This window comes from Nipponia nippon, unplaced genomic scaffold (assembly GCF_047370975.1).
Source record: "Nipponia nippon isolate SJK-2023a ecotype South Korea unplaced genomic scaffold, ASM4737097v1 scaffold_9, whole genome shotgun sequence".
Taxonomy (NCBI): Eukaryota; Metazoa; Chordata; class Aves; order Pelecaniformes; family Threskiornithidae; genus Nipponia; species Nipponia nippon.
Genome location: NW_028262413.1, coordinates 20,509,477 through 20,530,530, shown reverse-complemented (window position 1 = coordinate 20,530,530; position 21,054 = coordinate 20,509,477). Strand labels below are relative to the sequence as shown.

Genomic DNA, 21,054 nt, shown 5'->3' with positions numbered 1-21,054 from the left:
GCAGCGCATCACCAAAGCGCTAAGGAGTTCAGGAGAAAGATGTTGGGCCACCTGCGACGTTCAGGTGCCGTCCTGAGGTCCTGTGCTGTGCCCCGGCCACTCGCCGCGTCTCAGCGGACGGGATGTGTGAGCCCAGCTCAGGCTCAAAGGTCGCTTCTGTCCCCTCTACTGGGGAGCCCAGAACCGGAGGCAATACTGCAGATGCAGCCTTACCAGGGTGGCGCAGAGAGGAAGGATCACCTTCCCTGACCTGCTGGCAGCGCTCCCCGTGCCGGGGGGCAGGAGCAGAGCTTTCCCTTGGCCAGGGCTGGAGCCCTGGAGTCGCACTGCCTGAACGGCACCTTTCGGCCAACGGTGCCACCCTCGACGGCTGCCTCGCGGCACCTGGCGTTTGACTCTGCGCTTGCCGCAGGAGCAGCCGCCCCGGTTACGTGGGTGCCGAGGGCTCGGGCCCCCGCCTCGGCACTTCACAGACACCCCTGTGAGGCGGGGGCCGTCTCCGAGTGGGCGGCAGGTGGCCGAGGGCGTCCCTGCCCGTGTTTGGGGCACGCGCAGGCCAGCGGTGCTGATGTCACAGCGGCCACTGTGACACGCGGGGGCAAGCCTACAAAAAGGAGCGCGGGGCTCGGGCCGTCCGTCGGCGCGCCCTGGTGAGGTGAGGAGAGGGCAGGGGAGGGACGGGGCTTGCGCGGGGCTGCCCAGCGAGGAGGGGGGCCCCACACCTCAGGGCTCTGGGCCTCTGCTGCAAGCTCAGCTGCGTCTCCCTTCTCCCTCACCCGCCTCCCGCTTCTCCCTCAGAGGCAGCAGAGGAGCATTTGGAGGAGGCACCCCAGCGCTGCTGGGACAGGGACTCTCCAAACGCTCACCGTTGACGTGCGCCATGGCTGCAAGGAAGCGGAAGGCCCCCGACTCGATGGAGCAGGGTGAGAACAAAGGCTCCCTCCCACAGCCTGGCGCAGGGGTTGTCGGGGCGGTCAGCGTGGGGCCGAGAGCGGTGGCAGGGGGAGGCAGGAGCTCCCCAACCGCCCCGGGGCAGGGCCCCTCCTTTCCTCAGCAAGCGGGGCCCAGGCCGGGCAGCGGGCACCTGCTGGGACACCCGGGCCTGCAATGCCCCCTTCCTCTCCCAGGCCTCCAGCCCTGCCCATCAGCCAGCTAGGCAGGGACAGAGCAGGCCCGTGGGGAACAGCCCTCAGGGACGCTTCCCCCGGCCCCGCGGAGGTGCTCATTCCCGGTGCCATTTGCTCTCTCCCCTCCAGCGTGCATGCTGTGTCGCCGGGCACAGGCTGACCAGGATATCTGCGGGCGCAAACTGCAGAAGCAAGGGCTCTGTGCCCATGTGTTTTGCCTGGTGAGTGCCTCCGGGGCTCCCTCCAGCTTTCCGACAGGCAGTCCCTGCCACACGCTCCTCATCAACTCCTCGTCTTTTCTCTCCTGCAGTTTTTTGCCAACGGGCTTTTTCAGCAAAGGAGTAGGGATGGGGTTAGCCTTGAGGATATCAGACGCACGATCAAGCGCGCAGCACGCAAGGTGAGGACCCGCCAAGAACAGGGAGATTTGTGGCAGGAGAGGTTTGCGGGACCTTAGCCCAGACCCCAAGAAAGAAAGCCCAGCCCTTCCAAGCAGCTCTGGAGACAAGAGTCTTGCTCCCAGCAGCTCCACAGAGGCTCCAGCACAGGAGCCGCCTCCACCAGGCGGATCTGCGGGGTGTGACCCAGCCTCGGCCACATCCTGCGCCCTGCCCGGAGGCGCGGGGCTGGCTGCGGAGGCCCTGAGGCTGCCGCTGATGGGGGCTGCTCTGCTCTTTCCAGCACTGCTTCGTCTGTGGCGAGAGCGGGGCCACCATCACCTGCCGGGAGACGGGCTGCGACCGCAGCTTCCATCTCCCCTGTGCCGTGGAGGGCGGATGCGTCACCCAGTTCTTTGGGCTCTACAGGTAAGGGCAGCCGGCCCTCGTGGCGGAGGCTCCTCGCCTTCAGTCCCCTTCCTGTCAGCATCAGCCAGACAAGAAGGGAACCCACAGTGACCCTTCCCAGCGGCCGGTCACAGGCAGAGCCAGAGCCGGGCAAGCTCTGGGGCTCCTTCACACCTCCTCTCCCCTCCTCGCCACCACCGGGGAAGGACCCAGCACTTGTCACCTCGCCCATCCCTTTCCTCTTCCCCCCAGGTCCTTCTGCTGGGAGCACCGCCCAGAGCAGGCAGTGGAGGCGACTCCGCAGGAGAACACCACCACCTGCCTCATCTGCCTCCACCCTGTGGGGGACAGAAAGTCCTACGGCACCATGGTGTGCCCAGCGTGCAAACACGCCTGGTTCCACAGGGGCTGCATGCAGAATCAGGCTATCCATGCTGGCTTCTCCTCCTTCCGCTGCCCGCATTGTCAAAATGAATATCGATTTCTGATGGAAATGCTCACCATGGGGATCCGAATCCCCAGGAGGTTGGTTTTTTTTTTCTTCTCAGCTCACAAGACAGGAGGGTGCAAGCGCTGTGCCGTGCCAGGGCCTGCCCCACCAGTCCTGGCCCTCCGCTGTCCCGAGAGTCTGGGCTTCAGCTTCACGCAGGAGCTGGAAACAGGGCAGAGGGGGAAGAGCAGGGACGCCCTGCGTCTGCCTTATGCCGGGGCAGCAGGGGCTCATCAATTTTCCCTTCCTTCGCCAAAAGCGGACCGTCATGGGAGGACGATGGTGCCTATGAACAATTATATGAGAGGCACAGCCGCTGTGATGCCAGGGAGTGCCTTTGTCCGGGAGGCAGGGAGCAGGCAGAGGAAGAGGGGTAAGTTGCCAAAGCTGCACCCTGGGGCTCTGCACGGGATCGCTGTCTCGCCAAGGGCTCCAAGCGGAAGGGCGAAGAACAATCCTGTGCTGCGGTCACTTTGTCCTCACAGCCATGAACCCGTTTGCTTCCCCAGGCCCTGGCAACTGCTCCTGTGCTGCTCCTGTGCTGCCGAAGGCACCCACAAACGCTGCTCCTTCGTGAAGCACAGCACAACTAGCTGGGAGTGCGTCAGCTGTGCTGGCCTGGGCAGCGGTAAGAGGCAAAGCACCCGCGTGCCCCTCGGCTGGGGCCAGGGGGGCCAGGGGCCAGGCAAGGCCGGGCAGCGGGTGCCCGGGGTCAGCTTGGCAGAGCCTCTCTGCTCCAGAAGGGCTGGGGGCACCGCTCTGGCCTATCCCGCCCCGGGCCTGAGGGGACGGGCCCTTGACCTTCCTGCTTCCCCTTACAGCCTCCAGCGCCAGCTTGGAGCTCGCCCGCCCCAGCGCTGCCAGACAGTCAGGATCGGGGCCTTCCCACGGCTCCCCGGCACCCGAGACCAGCAGCCCCAGCACCAGCGGCCAGGCGGCATCGGGGCCATCCCGCGGCTCCCCAAGGCTTCAGGGCAGCAGCCGCTCCAGCCGCCCTGGGCCCGACCGCACGCGAAACCGCTCCCGGTTGAACCGTCGGGCCCAAAACCCCTACAGACGGCCCAGCGGACGCCGGGAGAGCAGCCGCGCGCCAGCACCAAGTGCTGAGAGCAGCACCACCAGCCAGGCGGCACTGGGGTCGTCCCGCAGCTCGCTGCTAACAGAGGCCAGCAGCCCCAGCACCGCCAGCCAGCTGCCGTCGGCGTCCTCCTGCAGCTCCCCAGCGCTCGAGAGCGGCAGACGCTCCAGCCCCCCTGGGCCCGTGCGCATGCGAGAACGCTCCCGCTTGCAACGTCGGGCCCAAACCCCCTACAGCCGGCCCGGACACCGCCGTGGGACCAGCCGTGCGCCGTCCCCGAGCGCTGGCCCTGATCCCCCTCCACCGGCACAATAAAGTTGGCCGTTAATCTCTGCACTGGGAGATTCCACGCTCATTTGTCGGCTTCCTCCTCTTCCTCCTCTCCCTTTCTCAAGGGCCAGTGTTAGGGGCTGGGCCCAGAGGGTTGTCTTTTTCCCGGGGGTTGGCACCACCTTCCCCAGACCTCCCTCCTTGCGGGCCGGCCTTGGCCAGCTGCCCAGCGCCGTGGCCGTGAGCTTTGGGCCTCGCTGGCCCCGCAGCCTGCTCACTTTCTCCCGGGGGAAGTTCACACCCACCCGCGGGACTGGGGGTCTCTGCGCCTGCCCCCGGGAGGGTGGCGTGGCACGGCCCAGTCAGCGCCACTGCCTGTCTTCTGGCAAGGTGGACTGCGCTTGCCTGCATGGCATGGCCCTCGCGGCTCGCCCCCCTGAAATCACATGCCCTGGCCCCAGAGACTTTTGACCCATAGAATCATAGAATCGTTTAGGTCGGGAAAGACCTTTCAGATCATCGAGTCCAACTGTTGACCTAGCGCTGCCAAGTCCACCACTAAGCCATGTCCCTAAGCGCCACGTCTACCTGTCTTTTAAGTACCTCCCGGCACGGGGACTCAACCACTTCCCTGGGCGGCCTGTTCCAGTGCTTGACAACCCTCGGGGCCCACCGATGCAGCCTGTCCAGATCCCTCTGTGGAGCCTTTCTACCCTCAAACGGATCAACGCTCCCACCCACCGCCTCCCACGCTGCCCCACAGTCGCTTGCAGCTTCCTACCCCACCAAGGAAAGGCTCGCACTGACGCTGAAAGGCAGTTTATTGCCACGGGAAAAGGCCATTTCCGCCGTCACTCCCCAGCCTGCGGTCCCGCTGCTTTTTGTTCTGGAGGCAGCGCATCACCAAAGCGCTAAGGAGTTCAGGAGAAAGATGTTGGGCCACCTGCGACGTTCAGGTGCCGTCCTGAGGTCCTGTGCTGTGCCCCGGCCACTCGCCGCGTCTCAGCGGACGGGATGTGTGAGCCCAGCTCAGGCTCAAAGGTCGCTTCTGTCCCCTCTACTGGGGAGCCCAGAACCGGAGGCAATACTGCAGATGCAGCCTTACCAGGGTGGCGCAGAGAGGAAGGATCACCTTCCCTGACCTGCTGGCAGCGCTCCCCGTGCCGGGGGGCAGGAGCAGAGCTTTCCCTTGGCCAGGGCTGGAGCCCTGGAGTCGCACTGCCTGAACGGCACCTTTCGGCCAACGGTGCCACCCTCGACGGCTGCCTCGCGGCACCTGGCGTTTGACTCTGCGCTTGCCGCAGGAGCAGCCGCCCCGGTTACGTGGGTGCCGAGGGCTCGGGCCCCCGCCTCGGCACTTCACAGACACCCCTGTGAGGCGGGGGCCGTCTCCGAGTGGGCGGCAGGTGGCCGAGGGCGTCCCTGCCCGTGTTTGGGGCACGCGCAGGCCAGCGGTGCTGATGTCACAGCGGCCACTGTGACACGCGGGGGCAAGCCTACAAAAAGGAGCGCGGGGCTCGGGCCGTCCGTCGGCGCGCCCTGGTGAGGTGAGGAGAGGGCAGGGGAGGGACGGGGCTTGCGCGGGGCTGCCCAGCGAGGAGGGGGGCCCCACACCTCAGGGCTCTGGGCCTCTGCTGCAAGCTCAGCTGCGTCTCCCTTCTCCCTCACCCGCCTCCCGCTTCTCCCTCAGAGGCAGCAGAGGAGCATTTGGAGGAGGCACCCCAGCGCTGCTGGGACAGGGACTCTCCAAACGCTCACCGTTGACGTGCGCCATGGCTGCAAGGAAGCGGAAGGCCCCCGACTCGATGGAGCAGGGTGAGAACAAAGGCTCCCTCCCACAGCCTGGCGCAGGGGTTGTCGGGGCGGTCAGCGTGGGGCCGAGAGCGGTGGCAGGGGGAGGCAGGAGCTCCCCAACCGCCCCGGGGCAGGGCCCCTCCTTTCCTCAGCAAGCGGGGCCCAGGCCGGGCAGCGGGCACCTGCTGGGACACCCGGGCCTGCAATGCCCCCTTCCTCTCCCAGGCCTCCAGCCCTGCCCATCAGCCAGCTAGGCAGGGACAGAGCAGGCCCGTGGGGAACAGCCCTCAGGGACGCTTCCCCCGGCCCCGCGGAGGTGCTCATTCCCGGTGCCATTTGCTCTCTCCCCTCCAGCGTGCATGCTGTGTCGCCGGGCACAGGCTGACCAGGATATCTGCGGGCGCAAACTGCAGAAGCAAGGGCTCTGTGCCCATGTGTTTTGCCTGGTGAGTGCCTCCGGGGCTCCCTCCAGCTTTCCGACAGGCAGTCCCTGCCACACGCTCCTCATCAACTCCTCGTCTTTTCTCTCCTGCAGTTTTTTGCCAACGGGCTTTTTCAGCAAAGGAGTAGGGATGGGGTTAGCCTTGAGGATATCAGACGCACGATCAAGCGCGCAGCACGCAAGGTGAGGACCCGCCAAGAACAGGGAGATTTGTGGCAGGAGAGGTTTGCGGGACCTTAGCCCAGACCCCAAGAAAGAAAGCCCAGCCCTTCCAAGCAGCTCTGGAGACAAGAGTCTTGCTCCCAGCAGCTCCACAGAGGCTCCAGCACAGGAGCCGCCTCCACCAGGCGGATCTGCGGGGTGTGACCCAGCCTCGGCCACATCCTGCGCCCTGCCCGGAGGCGCGGGGCTGGCTGCGGAGGCCCTGAGGCTGCCGCTGATGGGGGCTGCTCTGCTCTTTCCAGCACTGCTTCGTCTGTGGCGAGAGCGGGGCCACCATCACCTGCCGGGAGACGGGCTGCGACCGCAGCTTCCATCTCCCCTGTGCCGTGGAGGGCGGATGCGTCACCCAGTTCTTTGGGCTCTACAGGTAAGGGCAGCCGGCCCTCGTGGCGGAGGCTCCTCGCCTTCAGTCCCCTTCCTGTCAGCATCAGCCAGACAAGAAGGGAACCCACAGTGACCCTTCCCAGCGGCCGGTCACAGGCAGAGCCAGAGCCGGGCAAGCTCTGGGGCTCCTTCACACCTCCTCTCCCCTCCTCGCCACCACCGGGGAAGGACCCAGCACTTGTCACCTCGCCCATCCCTTTCCTCTTCCCCCCAGGTCCTTCTGCTGGGAGCACCGCCCAGAGCAGGCAGTGGAGGCGACTCCGCAGGAGAACACCACCACCTGCCTCATCTGCCTCCACCCTGTGGGGGACAGAAAGTCCTACGGCACCATGGTGTGCCCAGCGTGCAAACACGCCTGGTTCCACAGGGGCTGCATGCAGAATCAGGCTATCCATGCTGGCTTCTCCTCCTTCCGCTGCCCGCATTGTCAAAATGAATATCGATTTCTGATGGAAATGCTCACCATGGGGATCCGAATCCCCAGGAGGTTGGTTTTTTTTCCCTTCTCAGCTCACAAGACAGGAGGGTGCAAGCGCTGTGCCGTGCCAGGGCCTGCCCCACCAGTCCTGGCCCTCCGCTGTCCCGAGAGTCTGGGCTTCAGCTTCACGCAGGAGCTGGAAACAGGGCAGAGGGGGAAGAGCAGGGACGCCCTGCGTCTGCCTTATGCCGGGGCAGCAGGGGCTCATCAATTTTCCCTTCCTTCGCCAAAAGCGGACCGTCATGGGAGGACGATGGTGCCTATGAACAATTATATGAGAGGCACAGCCGCTGTGATGCCAGGGAGTGCCTTTGTCCGGGAGGCAGGGAGCAGGCAGAGGAAGAGGGGTAAGTTGCCAAAGCTGCACCCTGGGGCTCTGCACGGGATCGCTGTCTCGCCAAGGGCTCCAAGCGGAAGGGCGAAGAACAATCCTGTGCTGCGGTCACTTTGTCCTCACAGCCATGAACCCGTTTGCTTCCCCAGGCCCTGGCAACTGCTCCTGTGCTGCTCCTGTGCTGCCGAAGGCACCCACAAACGCTGCTCCTTCGTGAAGCACAGCACAACTAGCTGGGAGTGCGTCAGCTGTGCTGGCCTGGGCAGCGGTAAGAGGCAAAGCACCCGCCTGCCCCTCGGCTGGGGCCAGGGGGGCCAGGGGCCAGGCAAGGCCGGGCAGCGGGTGCCCGGGGTCAGCTTGGCAGAGCCTCTCTGCTCCAGAAGGGCTGGGGGCACCGCTCTGGCCTATCCCGCCCCGGGCCTGAGGGGACGGGCCCTTGACCTTCCTGCTTCCCCTTACAGCCTCCAGCGCCAGCTTGGAGCTCGCCCGCCCCAGCGCTGCCAGACAGTCAGGATCGGGGCCTTCCCACGGCTCCCCGGCACCCGAGACCAGCAGCCCCAGCACCAGCGGCCAGGCGGCATCGGGGCCATCCCGCGGCTCCCCAAGGCTTCAGGGCAGCAGCCGCTCCAGCCGCCCTGGGCCCGACCGCACGCGAAACCGCTCCCGGTTGAACCGTCGGGCCCAAAACCCCTACAGACGGCCCAGCGGACGCCGGGAGAGCAGCCGCGCGCCAGCACCAAGTGCTGAGAGCAGCACCACCAGCCAGGCGGCACTGGGGTCGTCCCGCAGCTCGCTGCTAACAGAGGCCAGCAGCCCCAGCACCGCCAGCCAGCTGCCGTCGGCGTCCTCCTGCAGCTCCCCAGCGCTCGAGAGCGGCAGACGCTCCACGCCCCCGGGGCCCGTGCGCATGCGAGAACGCTCCCGCTTGCAACGTCGGGCCCAAACCCCCTACAGCCGGCCCGGACACCGCCGTGGGACCAGCCGTGCGCCGTCCCCGAGCGCTGGCCCTGATCCCCCTCCACCGGCACAATAAAGTTGGCCGTTAATCTCTGCACTGGGAGATTCCACGCTCATTTGTCGGCTTCCTCCTCTTCCTCCTCTCCCTTTCTCAAGGGCCAGTGTTAGGGGCTGGGCCCAGAGGGTTGTCTTTTTCCCGGGGGTTGGCACCACCTTCCCCAGACCTCCCTCCTTGCGGGCCGGCCTTGGCCAGCTGCCCAGCGCCGTGGCCGTGAGCTTTGGGCCTCGCTGGCCCCGCAGCCTGCTCACTTTCTCCCGGGGGAAGTTCACACCCACCCGCGGGACTGGGGGTCTCTGCGCCTGCCCCCGGGAGGGTGGCGTGGCACGGCCCAGTCAGCGCCACTGCCTGTCTTCTGGCAAGGTGGACTGCGCTTGCCTGCATGGCATGGCCCTCGCGGCTCGCCCCCCTGAAATCACATGCCCTGGCCCCAGAGACTTTTGACCCATAGAATCATAGAATCGTTTAGGTCGGGAAAGACCTTTCAGATCATCGAGTCCAACTGTTGACCTAGCGCTGCCAAGTCCACCACTAAGCCATGTCCCTAAGCGCCACGTCTACCTGTCTTTTAAGTACCTCCCGGCACGGGGACTCAACCACTTCCCTGGGCGGCCTGTTCCAGTGCTTGACAACCCTCGGGGCCCACCGATGCAGCCTGTCCAGATCCCTCTGTGGAGCCTTTCTACCCTCAAACGGATCAACGCTCCCACCCACCGCCTCCCACGCTGCCCCACAGTCGCTTGCAGCTTCCTACCCCACCAAGGAAAGGCTCGCACTGACGCTGAAAGGCAGTTTATTGCCACGGGAAAAGGCCATTTCCGCCGTCACTCCCCAGCCTGCGGTCCCGCTGCTTTTTGTTCTGGAGGCAGCGCATCACCAAAGCGCTAAGGAGTTCAGGAGAAAGATGTTGGGCCACCTGCGACGTTCAGGTGCCGTCCTGAGGTCCTGTGCTGTGCCCCGGCCACTCGCCGCGTCTCAGCGGACGGGATGTGTGAGCCCAGCTCAGGCTCAAAGGTCGCTTCTGTCCCCTCTACTGGGGAGCCCAGAACCGGAGGCAATACTGCAGATGCAGCCTTACCAGGGTGGCGCAGAGAGGAAGGATCACCTTCCCTGACCTGCTGGCAGCGCTCCCCGTGCCGGGGGGCAGGAGCAGAGCTTTCCCTTGGCCAGGGCTGGAGCCCTGGAGTCGCACTGCCTGAACGGCACCTTTCGGCCAACGGTGCCACCCTCGACGGCTGCCTCGCGGCACCTGGCGTTTGACTCTGCGCTTGCCGCAGGAGCAGCCGCCCCGGTTACGTGGGTGCCGAGGGCTCGGGCCCCCGCCTCGGCACTTCACAGACACCCCTGTGAGGTGGGGGCCGTCTCCGAGTGGGCGGCAGGTGGCCGAGGGCGTCCCTGCCCGTGTTTGGGGCACGCGCAGGCCAGCGGTGCTGATGTCACAGCGGCCACTGTGACACGCGGGGGCAAGCCTACAAAAAGGAGCGCGGGGCTCGGGCCGTCCGTCGGCGCGCCCTGGTGAGGTGAGGAGAGGGCAGGGGAGGGACGGGGCTTGCGCGGGGCTGCCCAGCGAGGAGGGGGGCCCCACACCTCAGGGCTCTGGGCCTCTGCTGCAAGCTCAGCTGCGTCTCGCTTCTCCCTCACCCGCCTCCCGCTTCTCCCTCAGAGGCAGCAGAGGAGCATTTGGAGGAGGCACCCCAGCGCTGCTGGGACAGGGACTCTCCAAACGCTCACCGTTGACGTGCGCCATGGCTGCAAGGAAGCGGAAGGCCCCCGACTCGATGGAGCAGGGTGAGAACAAAGGCTCCCTCCCACAGCCTGGCGCAGGGGTTGTCGGGGCGGTCAGCGTGGGGCCGAGAGCGGTGGCAGGGGGAGGCAGGAGCTCCCCAACCGCCCCGGGGCAGGGCCCCTCCTTTCCTCAGCAAGCGGGGCCCAGGCCGGGCAGCGGGCACCTGCTGGGACACCCGGGCCTGCAATGCCCCCTTCCTCTCCCAGGCGTCCAGCCCTGCCCATCAGCCAGCTAGGCAGGGACAGAGCAGGCCCGTGGGGAACAGCCCTCAGGGACGCTTCCCCCGGCCCCGCGGAGGTGCTCATTCCCGGTGCCATTTGCTCTCTCCCCTCCAGCGTGCATGCTGTGTCGCCGGGCACAGGCTGACCAGGATATCTGCGGGCGCAAACTGCAGAAGCAAGGGCTCTGTGCCCATGTGTTTTGCCTGGTGAGTGCCTCCGGGGCTCCCTCCAGCTTTCCGACAGGCAGTCCCTGCCACACGCTCCTCATCAACTCCTCGTCTTTTCTCTCCTGCAGTTTTTTGCCAACGGGCTTTTTCAGCAAAGGAGTAGGGATGGGGTTAGCCTTGAGGATATCAGACGCACGATCAAGCGCGCAGCACGCAAGGTGAGGACCCGCCAAGAACAGGGAGATTTGTGGCAGGAGAGGTTTGCGGGACCTTAGCCCAGACCCCAAGAAAGAAAGCCCAGCCCTTCCAAGCAGCTCTGGAGACAAGAGTCTTGCTCCCAGCAGCTCCACAGAGGCTCCAGCACAGGAGCCGCCTCCACCAGGCGGATCTGCGGGGTGTGACCCAGCCTCGGCCACATCCTGCGCCCTGCCCGGAGGCGCGGGGCTGGCTGCGGAGGCCCTGAGGCTGCCGCTGATGGGGGCTGCTCTGCTCTTTCCAGCACTGCTTCGTCTGTGGCGAGAGCGGGGCCACCATCACCTGCCGGGAGACGGGCTGCGACCGCAGCTTCCATCTCCCCTGTGCCGTGGAGGGCGGATGCGTCACCCAGTTCTTTGGGCTCTACAGGTAAGGGCAGCCGGCCCTCGTGGCGGAGGCTCCTCGCCTTCAGTCCCCTTCCTGTCAGCAGCAGCCAGACAAGAAGGGAACCCACAGTGACCCTTCCCAGCGGCCGGTCACAGGCAGAGCCAGAGCCGGGCAAGCTCTGGGGCTCCTTCACACCTCCTCTCCCCTCCTCGCCACCACCGGGGAAGGACCCAGCACTTGTCACCTCGCCCATCCCTTTCCTCTTCCCCCCAGGTCCTTCTGCTGGGAGCACCGCCCAGAGCAGGCAGTGGAGGCGACTCCGCAGGAGAACACCACCACCTGCCTCATCTGCCTCCACCCTGTGGGGGACAGAAAGTCCTACGGCACCATGGTGTGCCCAGCGTGCAAACACGCCTGGTTCCACAGGGGCTGCATGCAGAATCAGGCTATCCATGCTGGCTTCTCCTCCTTCCGCTGCCCGCATTGTCAAAATGAATATCGATTTCTGATGGAAATGCTCACCATGGGGATCCGAATCCCCAGGAGGTTGGTTTTTTTTTTCTTCTCAGCTCACAAGACAGGAGGGTGCAAGCGCTGTGCCGTGCCAGGGCCTGCCCCACCAGTCCTGGCCCTCCGCTGTCCCGAGAGTCTGGGCTTCAGCTTCACGCAGGAGCTGGAAACAGGGCAGAGGGGGAAGAGCAGGGACGCCCTGCGTCTGCCTTATGCCGGGGCAGCAGGGGCTCATCAATTTTCCCTTCCTTCGCCAAAAGCGGACCGTCATGGGAGGACGATGGTGCCTATGAACAATTATATGAGAGGCACAGCCGCTGTGATGCCAGGGAGTGCCTTTGTCCGGGAGGCAGGGAGCAGGCAGAGGAAGAGGGGTAAGTTGCCAAAGCTGCACCCTGGGGCTCTGCACGGGATCGCTGTCTCGCCAAGGGCTCCAAGCGGAAGGGCGAAGAACAATCCTGTGCTGCGGTCACTTTGTCCTCACAGCCATGAACCCGTTTGCTTCCCCAGGCCCTGGCAACTGCTCCTGTGCTGCTCCTGTGCTGCCGAAGGCACCCACAAACGCTGCTCCTTCGTGAAGCACAGCACAACTAGCTGGGAGTGCGTCAGCTGTGCTGGCCTGGGCAGCGGTAAGAGGCAAAGCACCCGCCTGCCCCTCGGCTGGGGCCAGGGGGGCCAGGGGCCAGGCAAGGCCGGGCAGCGGGTGCCCGGGGTCAGCTTGGCAGAGCCTCTCTGCTCCAGAAGGGCTGGGGGCACCGCTCTGGCCTATCCCGCCCCGGGCCTGAGGGGACGGGCCCTTGACCTTCCTGCTTCCCCTTACAGCCTCCAGCGCCAGCTTGGAGCTCGCCCGCCCCAGCGCTGCCAGACAGTCAGGATCGGGGCCTTCCCACGGCTCCCCGGCACCCGAGACCAGCAGCCCCAGCACCAGCGGCCAGGCGGCATCGGGGCCATCCCGCGGCTCCCCAAGGCTTCAGGGCAGCAGCCGCTCCAGCCGCCCTGGGCCCGACCGCACGCGAAACCGCTCCCGGTTGAACCGTCGGGCCCAAAACCCCTACAGACGGCCCAGCGGACGCCGGGAGAGCAGCCGCGCGCCAGCACCAAGTGCTGAGAGCAGCACCACCAGCCAGGCGGCACTGGGGTCGTCCCGCAGCTCGCTGCTAACAGAGGCCAGCAGCCCCAGCACCGCCAGCCAGCTGCCGTCGGCGTCCTCCTGCAGCTCCCCAGCGCTCGAGAGCGGCAGACGCTCCAGCCCCCCTGGGACCGTGCGCATGCGAGAACGCTCCCGCTTGCAACGTCGGGCCCAAACCCCCTACAGCCGGCCCGGACACCGCCGTGGGACCAGCCGTGCGCCGTCCCCGAGCGCTGGCCCTGATCCCCCTCCACCGGCACAATAAAGTTGGCCGTTAATCTCTGCACTGGGAGATTCCACGCTCATTTGTCGGCTTCCTCCTCTTCCTCCTCTCCCTTTCTCAAGGGCCAGTGTTAGGGGCTGGGCCCAGAGGGTTGTCTTTTTCCCGGGGGTTGGCACCACCTTCCCCAGACCTCCCTCCTTGCGGGCCGGCCTTGGCCAGCTGCCCAGCGCCGTGGCCGTGAGCTTTGGGCCTCGCTGGCCCCGCAGCCTGCTCACTTTCTCCCGGGGGAAGTTCACACCCACCCGCGGGACTGGGGGTCTCTGCGCCTGCCCCCGGGAGGGTGGCGTGGCACGGCCCAGTCAGCGCCACTGCCTGTCTTCTGGCAAGGTGGACTGCGCTTGCCTGCATGGCATGGCCCTCGCGGCTCGCCCCTGAAATCACATGCCCTGGCCCCAGAGACTTTTGACCCATAGAATCATAGAATCGTTTAGGTCGGGAAAGACCTTTCAGATCATCGAGTCCAACTGTTGACCTAGCGCTGCCAAGTCCACCACTAAGCCATGTCCCTAAGCGCCACGTCTACCTGTCTTTTAAGTACCTCCCGGCACGGGGACTCAACCACTTCCCTGGGCGGCCTGTTCCAGTGCTTGACAACCCTCGGGGCCCACCGATGCAGCCTGTCCAGATCCCTCTGTGGAGCCTTTCTACCCTCAAACGGATCAACGCTCCCACCCACCGCCTCCCACGCTGCCCCACAGTCGCTTGCAGCTTCCTACCCCACCAAGGAAAGGCTCGCACTGACGCTGAAAGGCAGTTTATTGCCACGGGAAAAGGCCATTTCCGCCGTCACTCCCCAGCCTGCGGTCCCGCTGCTTTTTGTTCTGGAGGCAGCGCATCACCAAAGCGCTAAGGAGTTCAGGAGAAAGATGTTGGGCCACCTGCGACGTTCAGGTGCCGTCCTGAGGTCCTGTGCTGTGCCCCGGCCACTCGCCGCGTCTCAGCGGACGGGATGTGTGAGCCCAGCTCAGGCTCAAAGGTCGCTTCTGTCCCCTCTACTGGGGAGCCCAGAACCGGAGGCAATACTGCAGATGCAGCCTTACCAGGGTGGCGCAGAGAGGAAGGATCACCTTCCCTGACCTGCTGGCAGCGCTCCCCGTGCCGGGGGGCAGGAGCAGAGCTTTCCCTTGGCCAGGGCTGGAGCCCTGGAGTCGCACTGCCTGAACGGCACCTTTCGGCCAACGGTGCCACCCTCGACGGCTGCCTCGCGGCACCTGGCGTTTGACTCTGCGCTTGCCGCAGGAGCAGCCGCCCCGGTTACGTGGGTGCCGAGGGCTCGGGCCCCCGCCTCGGCACTTCACAGACACCCCTGTGAGGCGGGGGCCGTCTCCGAGTGGGCGGCAGGTGGCCGAGGGCGTCCCTGCCCGTGTTTGGGGCACGCGCAGGCCAGCGGTGCTGATGTCACAGCGGCCACTGTGACACGCGGGGGCAAGCCTACAAAAAGGAGCGCGGGGCTCGGGCCGTCCGTCGGCGCGCCCTGGTGAGGTGAGGAGAGGGCAGGGGAGGGACGGGGCTTGCGCGGGGCTGCCCAGCGAGGAGGGGGGCCCCACACCTCAGGGCTCTGGGCCTCTGCTGCAAGCTCAGCTGCGTCTCGCTTCTCCCTCACCCGCCTCCCGCTTCTCCCTCAGAGGCAGCAGAGGAGCATTTGGAGGAGGCACCCCAGCGCTGCTGGGACAGGGACTCTCCAAACGCTCACCGTTGACGTGCGCCATGGCTGCAAGGAAGCGGAAGGCCCCCGACTCGATGGAGCAGGGTGAGAACAAAGGCTCCTTCCCACAGCCTGGCGCAGGGGTTGTCGGGGCGGTCAGCGTGGGGCCGAGAGCGGTGGCAGGGGGAGGCAGGAGCTCCCCAACCGCCCCGGGGCAGGGCCCCTCCTTTCCTCAGCAAGCGGGGCCCAGGCCGGGCAGCGGGCACCTGCTGGGACACCCGGGCCTGCAATGCCCCCTTCCTCTCCCAGGCCTCCAGCCCTGCCCATCAGCCAGCTAGGCAGGGACAGAGCAGGCCCGTGGGGAACAGCCCTCAGGGACGCTTCCCCCGGCCCCGCGGAGGTGCTCATTCCTGGTGCCATTTGCTCTCTCCCCTCCAGCGTGCATGCTGTGTCGCCGGGCACAGGCTGACCAGGATATCTGCGGGTGCAAACTGCAGAAGCAAGGGCTCTGTGCCCATGTGTTTTGCCTGGTGAGTGCCTCCGGGGCTCCCTCCAGCTTTCCGACAGGCAGTCCCTGCCACACGCTCCTCATCAACTCCTCGTCTTTTCTCTCCTGCAGTTTTTTGCCAACGGGCTTTTTCAGCAAAGGAGTAGGGATGGGGTTAGCCTTGAGGATATCAGACGCACGATCAAGCGCGCAGCACGCAAGGTGAGGACCCGCCAAGAACAGGGAGATTTGTGGCAGGAGAGGTTTGCGGGACCTTAGCCCAGACCCCAAGAAAGAAAGCCCAGCCCTTCCAAGCAGCTCTGGAGACAAGAGTCTTGCTCCCAGCAGCTCCACAGAGGCTCCAGCACAGGAGCCGCCTCCACCAGGCGGATCTGCGGGGTGTGACCCAGCCTCGGCCACATCCTGCGCCCTGCCCGGAGGCGCGGGGCTGGCTGCGGAGGCCCTGAGGCTGCCGCTGATGGGGGCTGCTCTGCTCTTTCCAGCACTGCTTCGTCTGTGGCGAGAGCGGGGCCACCATCACCTGCCGGGAGACGGGCTGCGACCGCAGCTTCCATCTCCCCTGTGCCGTGGAGGGCGGATGCGTCACCCAGTTCTTTGGGCTCTACAGGTAAGGGCAGCCGGAGTCCCCTTCCTGTCAGCATCAGCCAGACAAGAAGGGAACCCACAGTGACCCTTCCCAGCAGCCGGTCACAGGCAGAGCCAGAGCCGGGCAAGCTCTGGGGCTCCTTCACACCTCCTCTCCCCTCCTCGCCACCACCGGGGAAGGACCCAGCACTTGTCACCTCGCCCATCCCTTTCCTCTTCCCCCCAGGTCCTTCTGCTGGGAGCACCGCCCAGAGCAGGCAGTGGAGGCGACTCCGCAGGAGAACACCACCACCTGCCTCATCTGCCTCCACCCTGTGGGGGACAGAAAGTCCTACGGCACCATGGTGTGCCCAGCGTGCAAACACGCCTGGTTCCACAGGGGCTGCATGCAGAATCAGGCTATCCATGCTGGCTTCTCCTCCTTCCGCTGCCCGCATTGTCAAAATGAATATCGATTTCTGATGGAAATGCTCACCATGGGGATCCGAATCCCCAGGAGGTTGGTTTTTTTTTTTCTTCTCAGCTCACAAGACAGGAGGGTGCAAGCGCTGTGCCGTGCCAGGGCCTGCCCCACCAGTCCTGGCCCTCCGCTGTCCCGAGAGTCTGGGCTTCAGCTTCACGCAGGAGCTGGAAACAGGGCAGAGGGGGAAGAGCAGGGACGCCCTGCGTCTGCCTTATGCCGGGGCAGCAGGGGCTCATCAATTTTCCCTTCCTTCGCCAAAAGCGGACCGTCATGGGAGGACGATGGTGCCTATGAACAATTATATGAGAGGCACAGCCGCTGTGATGCCAGGGAGTGCCTTTGTCCGGGAGGCAGGGAGCAGGCAGAGGAAGAGGGGTAAGTTGCCAAAGCTGCACCCTGGGGCTCTGCACGGGATCGCTGTCTCGCCAAGGGCTCCAAGCGGAAGGGCGAAGAACAATCCTGTGCTGCGGTCACTTTGTCCTCACAGCCATGAACCCGTTTGCTTCCCCAGGCCCTGGCAACTGCTCCTGTGCTGCTCCTGTGCTGCCGAAGGCACCCACAAACGCTGCTCCTTCGTGAAGCACAGCACAACTAGCTGGGAGTGCGTCAGCTGTGCTGGCCTGGGCAGCGGTAAGAGGCAAAGCACCCGCGTGCCCCTCGGCTGGGGCCAGGGGGGCCAGGGGCCAGGCAAGGCCGGGCAGCGGGTGCCCGGGGTCAGCTTGGCAGAGCCTCTCTGCTCCAGAAGGGCTGGGGGCACCGCTCTGGCCTATCCCGCCCCGGGCCTGAGGGGACGGGCCCTTGACCTTCCTGCTTCCCCTTACAGCCTCCAGCGCCAGCTTGGAGCTCGCCCGCCCCAGCGCTGCCAGACAGTCAGGATCGGGGCCTTCCCACGGCTCCCCGGCACCCGAGACCAGCAGCCCCAGCACCAGCGGCCAGGCGGCATCGGGGCCATCCCGCGGCTCCCCAAGGCTTCAGGGCAGCAGCCGCTCCAGCCGCCCTGGGCCCGACCGCACGCGAAACCGCTCCCGGTTGAACCGTCGGGCCCAAAACCCCTACAGACGGCCCAGCGGACGCCGGGAGAGCAGCCGCGCGCCAGCACCAAGTGCTGAGAGCAGCACCACCAGCCAGGCGGCACTGGGGTCGTCCCGCAGCTCGCTGCTAACAGAGGCCAGCAGCCCCAGCACCGCCAGCCAGCTGCCGTCGGCGTCCTCCTGCAGCTCCCCAGCGCTCGAGAGCGGCAGACGCTCCAGCGCCCCTGGGCCCGTGCGCATGCGAGAACGCTCCCGCTTGCAACGTCGGGCCCAAACCCCCTACAGCCGGCCCGGACACCGCCGTGGGACCAGCCGTGCGCCGTCCCCGAGCGCTGGCCCTGATCCCCCTCCACCGGCACAATAAAGTTGGCCGTTAATCTCTGCACTGGGAGATTCCACGCTCATTTGTCGGCTTCCTCCTCTTCCTCCTCTCCCTTTCTCAAGGGCCAGTGTTAGGGGCTGGGCCCAGAGGGTTGTCTTTTTCCCGGGGGTTGGCACCACCTTCCCCAGACCTCCCTCCTTGCGGGCCGGCCTTGGCCAGCTGCCCAGCGCCGTGGCCGTGAGCTTTGGGCCTCGCTGGCCCCGCAGCCTGCTCACTTTCTCCCGGGGGAAGTTCACACCCACCCGCGGGACCGGGTGTCTTTGCGTCTGCCCCTTCCCCCTGGGTGGGCGGCCTGGCTCGGCCCGGCCTGAACGCGGAGCGGCTCCCGCGGCTCGGCCCGCCCGGCGCCGCCGCCCGTCTCCCAGCAACGCGGCCGCGCCCGCCCGCCCGTCATGGCCCTCGTGGCTCGCCGTAGTGCGGCGGCGGCGGTGGTGTCGGCGGCGCGGCCGGGCCGGCGGTGAGTGCGGCGGCCGCCGGGCCCGGGCCGTCCCGGTCCCCCCCGTGCCCGGCTCCGGCGGTGCGGGGTCCCCTCTGGGCCCGGTCCCTGGGCAGCCCCTGCCGCCGCGGGGCTGGGCCACGGGCAGGGGGGCCGGGGGCCGCGGCCAGTCTCGGGGAGCGTCGGCCGGTTTTGGGGGGAGGCTCCCGAATGGGGAGTGGTTGCGCGCCTGGCTTTGGGGGTTTCCGGGCTTTGGGGGTTGCGGGCAGGTGTGGGGGCGCCCCCGGGTGCGGGGGTGCCGGTGGGCATGAAGGGTGCCGCCGGGTTCGGGGGTGTCTGTGGCTGAAGGGAGTGCTGCCCAGTTTCGGGAGTGTCTCCGGGTTTGGGGGTGTCGCTGGGCTTGGGGCATGCCGCCAGCTTTGGGGGTGCTGCCGGCTGTGGGATGTGCCAGGTGTTAGGGTTGGTTCCTGGATTTTGGCAGTGCTGCCCGGTGTTTCTGCTCTGGGGGTGCTGCCAGGTTGGGGGTGCCACAGAGACCCGTGCTTGTGATTCGCGCAGAGCAGGTTTCCCAGCGGTGTGGGGGCCCCTGCTGCCGGCTGTCTGTCTCCCTGCCAGCTTCATCCCCGCTGCCCTGGTGGGAGCGGGAGGGCTTGGTCAGCAGCTGCTGGACAAAGCTGCCTTTGCTGGCCCAGCTTCTTGGCCTCCTCGCCTGCCTCCAGTCTGCTCAATTTAAGATCTGCCTTCCCCTATGTTGTTTATTCTGCCTTTCTGCTGGGAGCTGCTTGCCATTGCCCAGAGAAGGGAGTTTAAACTGTGGCCAGGCTCAGAGCTGGCTGTCTTTGCCGGAGCTGCTGGGGCCAGTTTTGTGAATCACCCACAGGAGCAGCAAAGGCGCAGATGTGTGTCCCCCTGCTCTGCCCTTTCTCTGACCTGTTGAAAGCAGCATCTGCTCCAACCAGAAAAAAAACCCTGGCACTGCAGCAGTAGGGTGCCAGTGTGGCCATGCTGTGCTCTCTGCCTGGGCATTCAGGCTGTTTCAGCAGCTTTGGTGACCTGGCTGGCCACCCTTGGGAAGAGCTAGGGGTGCTCCCTGCCAGCCTTGGGTGTTTTTAACTCGTCCTGACAGAGGCAAAATCACGTCTCTGACGTTTAGATTACTTTTAGGATAGCACACATTGTACTGTCTGCTCTGCTTTGGTAGTAAGCGGTGTGTTTCTGTTTATAGTTTAATTGTTTTACTCCTTGTTTTGAGTCTCTGATGCAGATCATCCAGGGCTATTGATCCAGGCTGGTTTTTGCTTTGTTCCTTTGGTTTTGCTCGGCAGTGCTGCAGGAGGGACGCCAGGCAGTGCTGCTCCGCTGCTGGATGCTGGGGTGGCCCTGAGGAAAGGGGCTTTAGGAAATCCTTTCCTGAGTCGAGCTGAAGCTCAAGTGATCTTCTGCTAGTGGAGTTGCCGTAGCACTTGCGTCACTTGGCAAGTTCACCAACTTTTCTTAGGTTTACCTTAGTTAGTTAGTTTCTGCTCTGTATGAGATTGCTGGCAAGCATTTAATTCCCACAGCCTTTGCTCCTGTTGCATCTTCCTCTTGCTCTGTGTGTCACAAAGCGGTTTGTCAGACAGCTGTCTAGTGAACAAGAGAGACAGCCGACCATCACTGGAAATTGGGGCAGTCAGAAACAGGAGAGGGGTGTAACCTAATATTTTGAAGCTGGATGGAACTAGCAATTTGAATTTATTCTTTTTGTCCTGGCACGTGTCAAGATCAGCTCTGATAGCATCCTTTGCATTCTAGTGATACCAGGAAGCATCAAGAATCTTTAGTCTCGTGGTAGGTTTTCACCTGTAAACGCTTCCATGTACTTCTACCTATGCCTGCTTTTGTCCCTATAAAACCAACAGCTGGGTCTTTTGCTTTGGAGTGAATGATACTCTTCTGTAGTCCAGTTCATCTGCATTTATCTCATTCCTTCTTCCTCTCTCTCTGTTTTGCATAGTGGAATAATCTAATAACCTGTTAAACAGAAGATTAACCAGGTGCATATTGCTGTCTTAAAGAATACAGTGTGGGAGAGAAAGACAGAAGTGTTTCATCAGGACATGAGGAGAAGTGCAATGCAGTTGTCAGTTTCAGTGGTGTTTGGCAGTGGTGGTAGCTGCAGCCCTGTGCTGGCTCGGTGCTTCTGGCTCAAACTCGGTGCAAAGGTTGCCTGTGTTTCTGGCTTGGTTCTGCCTGTGCCTTTGGTTGGAGTGGGGTCTGTGTGGTTGTCTGGAGTGTGGCTTAATGCCTTGTCTGCTTTGGGAAGATTTTGAGCTGTTGGACACGTGGGACTGAGAGCAGGGTTGGCAGTTAGTTGGCTTTGGGCTCTTGTATGATGTCGTTAGTGCAAGGACTCGGGCTATTTTTTGCCTTATCCTTGTTGTTCAATCCAGGTACATCAACCTCCAAGACAAGGAGAAGTCTAAAGGCAGCATCCTCTCCAGCAAGTTTTGTTCTAGGCATCTGTCTGTCTTATGTCCGCTCTGGAAGTGGTGCCTGTGAAGAATGACGTCGAGAGGTGCTGGGACTGCTTTCTCGAGGAAGAACTACAGGCTGAGCACTGAGCCAGAGAAGTCCAAGGTCACAGGTATGGGCCTGTACGTGCCGTGTAAAAGCAGGACCGCTGTGGATCGGGTGAGTGCCCCTTGCCTCACATGGGATCAGCTGCCTTCCAGTTGCAGTTACCTTGCTGATGTGAGGTGTGGTGGGGCTGAAACTGAGCAAATCCCTGAACTGACATGAGATTTTGGGAGGGACATCCCTTGTAGTACTAAGGACTCCAGAAGCTCATGTCACAGTGTCCTTTCTTCAGCACACAGCCCTGCCTCGTGAGGCTGGACAATGTCGTGTTGCCTGGCTTTGTCCCAT

General features: G+C 64.6%; 5 protein-coding genes across 6 annotated transcripts in view; all 5 read left to right on the top strand.

Annotated features, from left to right (window-relative positions):
- Positions 1-880: 880 nt before the first annotated feature.
- On the top strand, positions 881-3,644 carry LOC104017596 (E3 ubiquitin-protein ligase PHF7). Its single transcript, XM_087743094.1, has 7 exons — positions 881-923; positions 1,257-1,348; positions 1,438-1,527; positions 1,809-1,933; positions 2,165-2,437; positions 2,662-2,775; positions 2,912-3,644. The coding sequence occupies exons 1-7, from the start codon at positions 881-883 to the stop codon at positions 3,507-3,509; spliced, it is 1,335 nt and encodes a 444-aa protein (XP_087599220.1). The 3' UTR covers positions 3,510-3,644.
- Positions 3,645-5,522: 1,878 nt separating this feature from the next.
- On the top strand, positions 5,523-8,151 carry LOC148050161 (E3 ubiquitin-protein ligase PHF7-like). The gene is made up of 7 exons (XM_087744244.1): positions 5,523-5,565; positions 5,899-5,990; positions 6,080-6,169; positions 6,451-6,575; positions 6,807-7,079; positions 7,304-7,417; positions 7,554-8,151. Exons 1-7 carry the CDS (start codon positions 5,523-5,525, stop codon positions 8,149-8,151), a joined length of 1,335 nt encoding a protein of 444 aa, XP_087600370.1.
- A 2,013-nt stretch (positions 8,152-10,164) lies between these two features.
- Positions 10,165-12,793, top strand: LOC148050160 (E3 ubiquitin-protein ligase PHF7-like). The gene is made up of 7 exons (XM_087744241.1): positions 10,165-10,207; positions 10,541-10,632; positions 10,722-10,811; positions 11,093-11,217; positions 11,449-11,721; positions 11,946-12,059; positions 12,196-12,793. Exons 1-7 carry the CDS (start codon positions 10,165-10,167, stop codon positions 12,791-12,793), a joined length of 1,335 nt encoding a protein of 444 aa, XP_087600367.1.
- Positions 12,794-14,804: 2,011 nt separating this feature from the next.
- On the top strand, positions 14,805-17,407 carry LOC148050159 (E3 ubiquitin-protein ligase PHF7-like). The gene is made up of 7 exons (XM_087744240.1): positions 14,805-14,847; positions 15,181-15,272; positions 15,362-15,451; positions 15,733-15,857; positions 16,062-16,334; positions 16,560-16,673; positions 16,810-17,407. The coding sequence occupies exons 1-7, from the start codon at positions 14,805-14,807 to the stop codon at positions 17,405-17,407; spliced, it is 1,335 nt and encodes a 444-aa protein (XP_087600366.1).
- A 612-nt stretch (positions 17,408-18,019) lies between these two features.
- RNF123 (ring finger protein 123) overlaps positions 18,020-21,054 on the top strand; it is a 52,983-nt gene continuing 49,948 nt past the window's right edge. The window contains exons 1-2 of one of the 2 annotated variants that reach the window (XM_087743324.1): positions 18,020-18,168; positions 20,580-20,773. In XM_087743324.1, the coding sequence (XP_087599450.1) occupies positions 20,692-20,773 (82 nt within the window). In that variant the 5' untranslated portion in view covers positions 18,020-18,168; positions 20,580-20,691. Of the gene's footprint in view, positions 18,169-18,467; positions 19,978-20,579; positions 20,774-21,054 lie in introns of those variants that run through there. The other variant, XM_087743325.1, reaches the window with a different exon arrangement.